Source organism: Eupeodes corollae, chromosome 2 (genome assembly GCF_945859685.1).
Source record: "Eupeodes corollae chromosome 2, idEupCoro1.1, whole genome shotgun sequence".
Taxonomy (NCBI): domain Eukaryota; kingdom Metazoa; phylum Arthropoda; class Insecta; order Diptera; family Syrphidae; genus Eupeodes; species Eupeodes corollae.
The window spans coordinates 77672169-77684243 of record NC_079148.1 but is presented as its reverse complement, the minus strand read 5'-3'; the positions used below and the strand labels follow the sequence as shown (position 1 = coordinate 77684243).

Genomic DNA, 12075 nt, shown 5'->3' with positions numbered 1-12075 from the left:
TAAAACGATTGAATAAAAGCTTTGATTTAAATAACATTGGTTTTCAATTGCACTTTTTTAATGAGTTTGGGTGGCCATAATTCAAGTCCGACCTCAAAATTACTCTGTCACATGAGGTGTTTGAGATAAATTCGAAAAAACACGTACATTAGGAGTTTCAAGACTATTCCCATTCATGGAGGTGATGGTTTTCCAAATCTATAAAATCTTTCTTCAATATCCAGTTGAAATATAGAAAGTGTTACATAAAATTCTAAAAAAATCTTTATAAGTTGTTAGATTTTACGTGATTGAAATTAATCTTAAAGAAACGCAAACAATAAGTGGTAACACAGTTTTCAACAATAAAGAGGCAAAACAATAAGTTTTGATCTTGTAAGGAACCCTCGTCCTAAAAATTCTACATATCAAGTTTTAGAAATATATTAAAAAATGTAAAAAAATTAGAAGAAGTAAAGAAAGTTAAAATCGAGGTTCGGGATCACAATTAACACATAAAATTCACTTCAAAACTTATTTTTCTGAGCAAGCATTAAATTCAATGTTTGCTCAAAACTTATTATAGAGTCAAAGAAAGATTAATAACTAATAATAATTTCCAGAAACTTAGTAAGACATGTAATTGAATTAAATTGTATCTAAAAAAGAACTCGTCAGTACCAGTGGCATGATGGTTAGTGCGTTGGACTGTCATGCCAGAGGTCTTGGGTTCGATCGCTCCATATGCCATCTGAAGTTAAATCACGGGTACTGCCTCTTGCAAAGATTTGACAAATTCTCCAAGAGTAACTCTTGTCATAAAAAAGTGCTTCCTCAAATTAGCCGTTCGGATTCAGCATATAAAACTGTAGGGCCCCTCCATTTCTGACAACATTACTCGCACACAGGAATGATTGAGAGTTGTAATTCACTAGGCCCTCGTTCTCAACGGACTGTTGTGCCACTTAATTTATTTATTTAGAAGAGAACAATTTGTATTTTGCAAAATCGTTACATAAATTTATTGTTAAGGGATATGCTGAGTTTAAACTTAGTCTTAAGAACTCCGTTTTTGTCGTTTTAATCATTTTTAAAGTTACATAATTCAAAAATCTGATAGAACGTAATCCTATAAAAAAGTATTGTTTTGTTTGTGAGACAGACAAAAGAGTAATTTTGTCAACCAGTGGATTTTTACAGTAGTTGTCATTTTTATTAATCATAAAAAAAAGATTTAAGTATATTTTAAGAATCATAAACATTTGGTACAAAAACATAATTTCATTTCTATAAATAAATAAGGTGACGCAACAGCCCGTTAAGAACAACAGTACTCGTACACAGGAATGGTTGAGAGTTGTACGTCACTAAGCTCTGGTACACAACGGACTGTTGCGCCACCCAATTTAATTTCTTTAATTTTTAATTTTTATTTTTTATAAAAAAAGTTCCAAGTTTATTTTTAATAAAAATAACTTAATATTGATAACAATATTTGGTGCAGAAATTGTGAGAAAATGGAGTCGAAAATCAGTTTTTACCAGTTTTCAGCACTATTTTTGTAAGTTTTTATTTTATTTTTGAGAAATTAGTAGCAACAATGTCATTTATAACACAAAACTATTTTTAAGCCAATATCTCTTTTTTCTACTAAGATATTCAAGTCGAAATGATTTTTACCAATTTGTAGTAGTAACATTTTAAGGTTTTTGCAAACAATTATTTTGGAAGTGGTTTCATTTATTATTCAGAAAATTTTCTGAGTTGCAAGTATGTTTTTTTTATTTATAAAAAAAGATAATTTTTTTTTCAAAACTATTCGGTATCACAACATAATATAAAATTTAAAATTGAATTGAAGTCGCTATTGTTAATAGTTCGTGAGATATTTGGAATCAACCCAATTTTCTCCATTTTCTTTTATTTAGTGCTTATCGCCAATAAAGTGGGCATGTTTTCCGAATGTCATCCTTCGAGCTTTGTTTTCACTAAATTTAGATTTTGGAAAAACTACAATAATGCTTACAATTATTTTCATCAAATTTGTTTCTAAGAAAAAGTGCAAATTAAGAAGAAACCTTTAATAAGAGATCGCCTCCAATTCCGCCTTATTTTTATGAGGCACATAAATATTTAACATTGAAATGATTTTTACTTGAAACTTATAGCTATATATGGCAAGTATTGCATTCATAAAATTTCGGACGCGAGATTATAATCAAACATGACATTAAAATACATAGTAGAAAAGTCGAGCAAAGTGGGTTCTCCGATTTCGTCCATCTGTCTGTCCTGGCCATTACATGCCTAACCCTTGTGTCGATAGAGTTCAAACTTTAAACTCAAGCGTACGGCGTTTTTGAATTTGAACAGCAATCTCCATTCACATTTTTTGGATAAAAATTGAAAATTCGATATTTTTCAAAAATTAACCGATACATTTTTTAAAACTTTCTAAATTTTTTTCTTAATTTAGTTATTTTCTACAACAAGAACATATTTCGTGATTTTGTTTTTAAGTTTTCTCAAGAATGACATTTTTTGTTTTAATTTTTAAAAATCTATTGATTTTTGTGTACAAAACTCATTTCATGCCCATTGATATGAAAGCTTTCAATTTCTCAAAATTTGAAGTAAAAAGAGACTGATACGTGTAATCTGTGAGTGCCACATTAAATTTTCTTCCCAACTTATTAGTTTACTTTATGTTACTTTTGTTTAACCTGATAGCGATTGTAATTAGACAATCTTGAAAATGTGTTAAAAAATACAGAACATTCTTCATATTAGATCCTTTTTCATTTTCGTTCATTAGTGTTCTTTACATTTATAGAAATGGAAAGAAGAAAAGTATATATTATTTTCGTAAAAAAGCTATGTTTAAACTATTTTGTTTTAACTCTTAAATATGACATATTTAGAAAACTGTTGGAATATTGAAATGCTTATATATGTAGGGAGTGATTTGTCAAGTTTAGCATCCATAGTTCAAAACTAAAAGAACTGTTGAGCCAAACACATATTTTCTGGTTTTATTTAAAATGTTTAATGTAATTAGATGCTCAACATTTCCGAAACTGCAGACTGACAAAACTTTTGTCATTCTTTGCTTTTTTTATTTATTTTTCAATCAGACAATTCAAAGCATGTATGTGTAATCTTGAACGTATTTTAATATATTTTTTATTTACACCGTTTATCATTATTTTAGTTTTCTGTTGATTTTTTCAAGCACATTTAGTTTAGCATCGTATAAGGTTCTTTACAGTTATCTGCCATAAGTATAACTTCAAATAGGAGGTTTGAAAGTCATTTGTCATTTATCTTTAATCCTTTGTCTTTCCAGAAAAGACTGCTGTTGAAATTGGATCTACTTGCTTTAAGGCTCACGATATTTTAAAATTTGGTCCAATACATTCCGTTTTTATGAGTGAAATGCTCCTCTCATACATTTTCCTAAGGATTCGAACTATTGTTTCGTCTACAACTTCATTGAATAGCGTCTTCTAAACAAATCTTTGCTTTACTGTATCAAACGATTTTGCAAAATCGATGAAGGCGAAGAAGTATATTGTATATTGTAATATTATGATCTTTGATTTTTTCTATTATTTGGTTAAGAATTGTAAATGATCTATTGTCAAAAAAGCTGATCCAATATTGGCTTGTTTAGGTTGATTGCCTTTTGAACAAGGTTTTTGCGAAACCTTATATATCGTTGACATGATGATTATTTCCGATTTCGTTTATTGTCTGGTCTGGAACTTCTTCGGTGACTAAAACATGACAAACCTTAGATATTCAGCTAATATTCCAACGTTTCCTTTGTTTTTTATTGTATTCTTCAAACTTTTTATTGGTCGCTTCATTTTACTTTTGTCCTATGCCTATTCTGTATAGATTAATTTAGAATTTAGTAGCTACTTGGTTGATATTCTTCCTTCTGTGAATTCTTTTACCATCTTTCAACATTAGTGTTATCTGCTCTTTATAATCTTGAATTGCATTCCTTGCCTTTTTAATAGATCTCGTTTCTTCTTCTTCCAAAAACTTGAATAATTAAATCAGTGAGTGTCTAATTCTAAGAAAAATACAAAACCGAGAATCTGTTTAACATCTTCTAAAAAGCAACTACTTCTGCATCTGTGGTGTTTAAATCAATCAACAAATATTTACTAAAAAAGCAAACTTCTTTTCAGGTTTGTTGCTGACATTTTGGCCATCTACAATTTTCGAAAAAAAACAAAACTTAAAAACTTTGACGAGCAATCTTTACACAATAAATTAACGAAGTTTTAGAAAACAAAATACTTTCTCGTTTTCACGATTTTCGCTTTTTATACTTGGGTGTATTTTTGTACCGGTAAATAGGTACGTTTTTCGACATTTTAAATTCATACAGTTAATGTGAACTTTTGAAACGCTTTGGAATTTCCCAAAATCAAATAATCAACTACTAGAAAAGCGTATAAAAATGCTTACATGTGCGACTTTTTAAAATTTTTCTATAAAATATCTAAAAGAGTGATGAAAAATACTTGATAAATACAACGAACCGTAGAGAACCAGAGGCTAGTGATTTACAACTTTCAACCATTTCTGTGTGCGAGCCAAATCAGGATGGATCTATAGTTTGTAAGATGAATCGAAACGCTTAATTTTGAGAAAGCACTTTTCATGGCAAGAATTACAATTTTAAGATTTGTCAACTCCTCAGAAGAGGCAGCTCCAGCAAGGAAACTTTTAATGGCACATGCAGGAACTAAACCTCTTGCGTGTCAGTTCTGTGCATAAACCATCACTCCTACAACTTTTTTGATTTAATTTGAAACACATATATGGGTACTGGAAAAATTTGAAACCTATACAAATAGAAATCTATATTTCTTCGAAGAAATTAGGAATTTTACTGAAAAAGCAAGGAAACTCAACAAAAGGAAAAGAGCTGTAAACAAATTCTCGCTGATCCACAAAAATATGCCCATTTATTACCAAAGACATTTAAAATTAAAATGTCAAAATTTTGATAATAAAAGCCCATATGATTTGCATATAAGAGACTTTTCAGTTCTCTTTGGAAAATGGTGACCTTCAGATAAAGCAATGCTCGTAGATATGGAACGTTTTGATGTCGAAGGTTGGAGAGTTTTATATCTTCTAAGATAATATCGAGCATCTAAGATAATATTGAATCAAAGCAAGTAATTAAAGGAATCATCTGCGACTTTATACAGTTTCCAAGTGTTCACCGAAGAAGAGCTAAGAACTGACGTAAAAAGCGGCCACCACCAATTAATTTTATTTATTTATTTATTTATTTATTTAAATCTATCAAGTAAATCAAAACTTTCTTACATATATGTACTTACATATATAATAAATTAAGTTCAATAACAACTAAATTATAAAACTTAAAATGAATTTAATATTGTGGGTTTATATAACTCTCTATTAATTTTAAAGTCGATTAAATGAAAATTTTGGTTAAAATAAAAATTGGCTATGGGGTTATTCTGGCCATAGTTGGTGTTATGTCTTTAGGGATGTTGAAGAACTCATTTTCTCTAGGTCTAAGGCAGTGTTGAGGTGCATAATAATCAAAAAAAGAAAGCAGAGTTGAACAGTCAATATGACCAGATATGACATCATGAGCAAACATAGTTAAATAGTACGATCTCCTTTTTCGAGGGGCTTTAAATCAATAAGTTGACATCTTGTTTTATACGAAGGCATTTGCAGATATGAGTAAAGTTTGCAGATAGCAAATTTTGTGAACTTTTTTTTAACAATTTCCATGCGAAACATAGTTGTGTTGTGGTAGAGGTACCAGACAACAGAGAAATATTCAAGAACAGAACGAACTAGTGCAACGTACAATGATTTAAAGGTATATGGATCTGTAAAATCCTTTGAGTCTCTAACTTCCATAAAAATCTTAAAATCGTCTGCAAATAATAGCTTTTCAGCTTTTAAGATAACAGAAGTTATGTCATTAATAAATATTAAACAAAGGAGTGGGCCCAGATGGCTTCCTTGGGGCACTCCTGAATACTTATTTAGATGAAATACTACCTACTTTTACGGAATGAGTGCGATTGATAAGATAGCTTCTTATCCATTTTAAAAAATTTGAATTGAAACCCATGCCTTTTAATTTACATAAAAGAACGTTATGTTGAACGCGGTTAAATGCCTTAGCAAAATCTGTGAAAATGACATCTACTTGATTTCTAGTTTCCAAGGATTGAAGGCAATAACTAGTGAAGATTGACAAATTTGTGCCAGTTGACCTTCCACCTACAAAACCATGCTGAAGTTAAGGTATATTTTTCGTTATCAATGCATACATTTTTTTACAATAGCTTCAAAAATTTTAGGTATGACTTGAAGCTTAGCTATTGGCCTATAAATTCCAACTGCCTGTTTAGATCCAGATTTATAAATTGGATATATGAAGGAGTGTTTCCAGCAATTCAAAAACACACCTTCAGTAAGATAAAGATTGAAAATTAAATCAAGATTAATAACGAAGCTAGATTTTAGTTTTTTAAGAAAGCTTGGAGGTATATTATCTGGCGCAAGGCTTACAGAGTCTTCAAGAGATGATAATTCAAAAAGAATCTCTTCATTTCACATTTTGTTTTTCGCAAAATTATTAGAACGACATATCAATAACTCTTTTAGGGCATCGTCGTTGGCTTTAAGATTGCCCAGGCTCTTATAACCGATAAAGAAACTTCGTCCTCGCTATCAAAATCCTCATTCCTAATAGAAGTTCAATGTTATTAAGAACATTATTGGATATGTGATCTTTATTCAAATTTTCTGTGTCTATTTCACCCTCGTCTGTATTGAAATCTGCATCTGATGGTATAAATGCAATATCAAATACAGAGTTTCGATCATTTATTATCGAATCTAATTCCAAAAAATGATGATGTTAAGAATGCTTTGAATTTTATTTCATAAAAAAAATGTTTTGACTTTTTCCCTTTGTTCCCAAGCGGGTACACATAACTTAACTTTACGCGTACTTACCTAGAGAAAAATAAATAAACACTTGATTTTTCACTTTTATCTGATTTCATTATAAACAGTTGAATTATTTCCAAAAAATAATAAGAAAAATTGATAAAACGAATATTTTTTGTATTGCAAAATACGGGCCAACCTTTCAAAAACCAAGATTATTGCAATCGCACCAATTTTAGTTTGTTTACAATAAACTGCACTCCAATTTGTTGAAAACATGTCAAGAACAAAAAAAATTAAATACCATCCAAACAAATTTGAAGAAGGACAACGGTAAATCAATGATGTTGTTCAATTTTCTGTACCCAAGCGGGTTCAGTGGTAGTAAATGGGTTCTAACGGTTAATGAAAAACAATTTTGGATCTCTGCCTTGGATTTTCCATCAGAACCCTTTTCACTCTTCCAGAGTTGGATTCAATCAGAAGACGTAGAACTTTTTCATATATATACATATTTGAAAACGGTTGACCATGGCTATCTCGTGCATATGCAGCGACCCCCTCCTAGTGACGGACTTTTTGATACCCTTTTTGAGTAGTTCAATTTTTGGAATCATAACGTAGTAGTTGGCAGAGTATATATGTTTTATACACAAAAAAATGCATTTAATTTTTACTTTTGAAAGATAATATTTAACATAACATTTATTTTCTGTTTTCTTCACATTTCATTGGTTTGCGTATTTAAAGTAGATAAGCAGATTTATTTGTATTTTCTAATAGTAATTATAAATTGTATGTGTGTAACATGAAACAAATATATTATTGCATAATAATAGTAATATATACTTAAATGTATCAGCAGCAAAACAAAATAAACAAACAACCAAACAAACAAACGTAAATAATCGTAATAAGCTTAAATATATTTTTATAAATTGCGTATTGCACTTTTTTGTTTTAATCCGTTTTATAGCTAATAATACTTAACATCATATTTTAAAATTAAAATTTTGATTCTGTATTAATATTTTAATTGCTAATAAACTAGATTATATATTTTTTTCTTTTTATAATTGCGTTAAATAAAAGGAAATATATAAATAAAAAATACCCATAACAAAGTCGTTACAAATGTTTTTCTTTTGTTAAATTTTTGTAAATTGTAATCACATTATCTTTTACTCTTTGATCTAGTAACTAATTAATTAAATTACTTAAAACTAATGTTAGCTATATGTATTCTATCGTTTAAATAGTTAACCTATATCCGGAGCCTTGTAATTAAATTCGAATAAACATAACTTTTACATTTATCGTTTATTATCTATGTACACATTTTAAGTTAAATATTTGTTCTTTAAATTCAATTTTACAAGTTATCATGCAGAAAAAACGTTTTTTGTTGTTGTTGTTGTTGCTGTTGTAATGTCAACTAAGTAATTGAATAATTGACACTTATCTATTTATACAAAAACAAATGTGACATAAACATTATGCAATAAATTAGTTTATTTTATTTTCTGTTTACTTATTTTTGGTTCTAATAACTTATGAAATGTACAATACCGATTTGTTGATGATTCAAATTTTATTTATATAATTATAAATGATAAATAATACCTGTAATAATTACTTAATTCAATTTTTATTCGTTTTTACGATAATATTTACATTGAACGGATTTTAATGCTTACAATCATTTATTTAATCGTGACTATAATTAAGCTTATGAATATCCGCTCTGCAAGGACTTGCAGTTTAATTTAAATTTATCGAAAACTAAAACAATATTTCTTGTTTAATATTTACAGTTTTTGTTAACAACATTATATTTTTTTAAGATTAAATACACACACATTTATAACTGTTGTTCTATATTTTTATGAATTTAAATGGGTGTTGGTAGTACAGTATAATCCTGGTGCAATGGATGATTTCATTGTGTCGTATACAGGACGATTATCGTCGGGTAGAGCATAGACATCCGCCGGAACACAAAGCGACTGAAGTTTCGAAATGTAACTGTCAAAGTGCTCATGGTGATGTGGGTGGTGATGGGGATGATGGTGGTGGTGGGGAATTTTTTCAGCACTAGGTGGCAGTGGTGGTGGTGGGGGTCCATATATTCCAGCTATAGACTGTGCCTGGGAAATGCTAGCCGTTGTCAATGGTCCCGGTGGTATTAAGGGCGCATGAGAGTAGGTGTGATGATTTCCAGCTGAGGACATTGAAGAAGATGACGAAAGTCCGCCAGTCCCTGGTGGTGGTGGGCCGACTCCATTTGGTGGAATACGAACATGTTCCAGGAGAGTGATCACATTATTGCGGAGACTTTCGTAATAGTTGTTTAAGGAACTGGGATTACTAGTATTACGCTGGGTTGTGTTCAGTGGTGATGCCTCCTATAAAATAATATAGTTTAATATAAACAAATTCAGATAATAATAAAATGTGATTTATGTAATAATCTTTTATATAGTTTTTATTTAAAATGACAGTTTTCTTTGCTAGTAAGTATACAGCAAACATTTATTTAACTTTCTCAAGGCGAAGTCAAACTTAGAGTTCAAGTTGATCATTGAAAGTGAAACTGACCAAAAAAAAATGGAATGATTTCATTGAAAACAAATTCATCATTCATAAATATAAAAATTAAAAAAAGGATAGTTCTGGGTTAAATAATATATTTTTTAGTAGACAAAATAGCAAACTCTTTGCAGCTTTATTCCGACACCAAACATAACAAATTTGACTTGCTTGCCCACTTTGAAATCTCAAATAAAATATTCAGTAATAAAAACAAATGATATCTATAACTGTTACCTAACGTTTGAACACTTTACCAAATTGTAGTTCCAAGAATTTCAATCAAAATGCAATACAAAATTGAAGTTAATACTGTTTTGTACCGATTTATTCAAAATGTAAAATCAATCTTTTAGTATTATGCAATTTATCGCTATAATTGGTTTTCATCATTACAAATTTTATGATTGGAAAGCTATTACCAGAATCGAATTTCGTCATTTTGTGTCGAAATGAAGCTAATCAGAAATAGATGCGTTTTACTAAAATAAGTACATTACGTCAGAATTTTCAATGATAGTATTAGGCAAATTGTAAAAAAAATTGATGATTAATCTCAGACATGAATCCCAATTATAGTTATAAATGGCCCTTAGATTTTTTTTATTTTACCGCATTATACAAAATTGAATTATTGTAAAAAATATATTCTGGAGGTATTAATTTTTAGGTTTGTAAGATATTCTAGTTGACGAATATCGAGTACTTTCCGCCAAATTGCAAAAAAAACTCTTCTCGTTAAAGTCAAATCATATCATATCAAATCAAGACGCCGATTTTGCCAAAAATATCATCTTTTCAGATGAAGCTCATTTTGATCTTTACGGGTATGTAAACACAACCATACTCTTTTAGCGAATGGATAAAACTTATTATCTGTCAGATCACACAAAGGGTTACCATTCACGGAATAAGCAAATTTAAAAAAAGTTAGATGGCGGACCCTTTATATGTAGAAAAAATAAATTTCAAGTCCACATAATTGTTGGTTTTAAAGTTACGTGTGTTACGAATGTACGAACTTATGCCTACAGCCCCATACATAAACCATGGATTTAAACTTTAAAGGTTTCGAAACTTCAAGAAATGTCACTGTTATCAATATGAAAAATCATACAAATTACAACTACAATGTGAGGTTAAAAATGTTCATTTTCATAACATTGAATAAACGTAAAGACCAAATTGTAATTGTTAGTTTATACAACAATAGGATGTCGGTTAAGTTTTCTATTGAAGTAAAAGCCGAATTAAAAAAATACAATAATTTCCTCACTACATTTTCCAGTCAAAAAACAATAATGTAAGTACCTTTTTTCTACCCAAATATATTTTAAATTAAAAGTTCGGTGTTTTTAAGGAATCGTTTATTTGAAGAAAAAAAACAAAAAATACTTTGAATACAACTATTCGTCTCCCGCATATGTTTGAAGGTATCTCAATCCACAATTTGACCATCGCACAGACATTTCAGTGAAAATTAAAAGGATAAAGAACTTTCATCCCCTATTCACGTATAGAACCCCAATCTCTTGTGAACATATTTGGATTGGAAGAATGAGTATAAGGGACAATTTGTAAATACAAAACTAAAGTAGATTGATCCTTTTTCTATTAACCATCACCCCAAAAAAAAATATAAGAGAATGCGAACAAAAGGAATAATTGACCAGCAAAACAAATGTTTGCATTTTTTAAGTTAAAAGTTATTTTTCCCTTTAGGATTTTCGAAATAGTTTATATGTCTTTTATGTGGACAAAAATGGACAGAACGGGCATGTAGAGTGTATACGAGTGTAGAAATGTATATTCCTTTTTATTTGAAAAAAAAAGTCTGATGACTGAAATAAGTTTTAATGAGTATACAACTCTGCTTTTCATTTAATTTTACTAATTTTTCCAAATAAATTCGTAAGGCTCTTTGATATATGAATATTATAGGTAGGTATAAAATAGTTCTTTATATTTTTTACCTTATGCTAATTAAACAAGAAATCACGACACAGGAGGATTGACATGTATCTATAGGGATGAGGAAGTTTTACGTAAGCCCTTTTATGATAAAATGATTAAAAATAACCCTTCATGGAAATATTTATTTTATTTAAGTTTTTTTTTTTGGGATTAATTAAAAAGACTTTTCGGTCATTGAAACTGTTTATATTTTGACGATGGACTCAAACTACACAGCTTTAGTTTTCAATGTACATTTTAAGGTCAGACTCGTAGGGTGTGTTAAAAATAATCAGTAAGTCGTGATACGTTTTGATCACTCTTTTTTAGAATGATTCATATACATATTAAGAGATATCGTTTATTTTCCTTAATTTTTAATTCTAATTCAAGCTAAAATATAAATTTAGTTTTCTGAAGCAATAGGAAATATTGTTTAGAGGAATGGTTTGTTAGTGGTACCAGTTAATAAAGCTAACAATTTCAAGACATCAGAAAAGATTTTTTTTTCGTATATCCCTTTTAAATATTTTAAAGCAATTTTCATGTTAACTTCAACCTTTTATTTTCTGAATTCTCTGT

The 12075-nt window shown here is 29.3% G+C and overlaps 1 protein-coding gene across 1 annotated transcript in view; it reads right to left on the bottom strand.

Annotated features, from left to right (window-relative positions):
- Positions 1-8834: 8834 nt before the first annotated feature.
- LOC129945061 (T-box transcription factor TBX1-like) overlaps positions 8835-12075 on the bottom strand; it is a 20217-nt gene continuing 16976 nt past the window's right edge. Inside the window, exon 2 of the mRNA XM_056054722.1 lies at positions 8835-9356. Within this exon, the coding sequence (XP_055910697.1) occupies positions 8835-9356 (522 nt within the window). The remainder of the gene's footprint in view (positions 9357-12075) is intronic.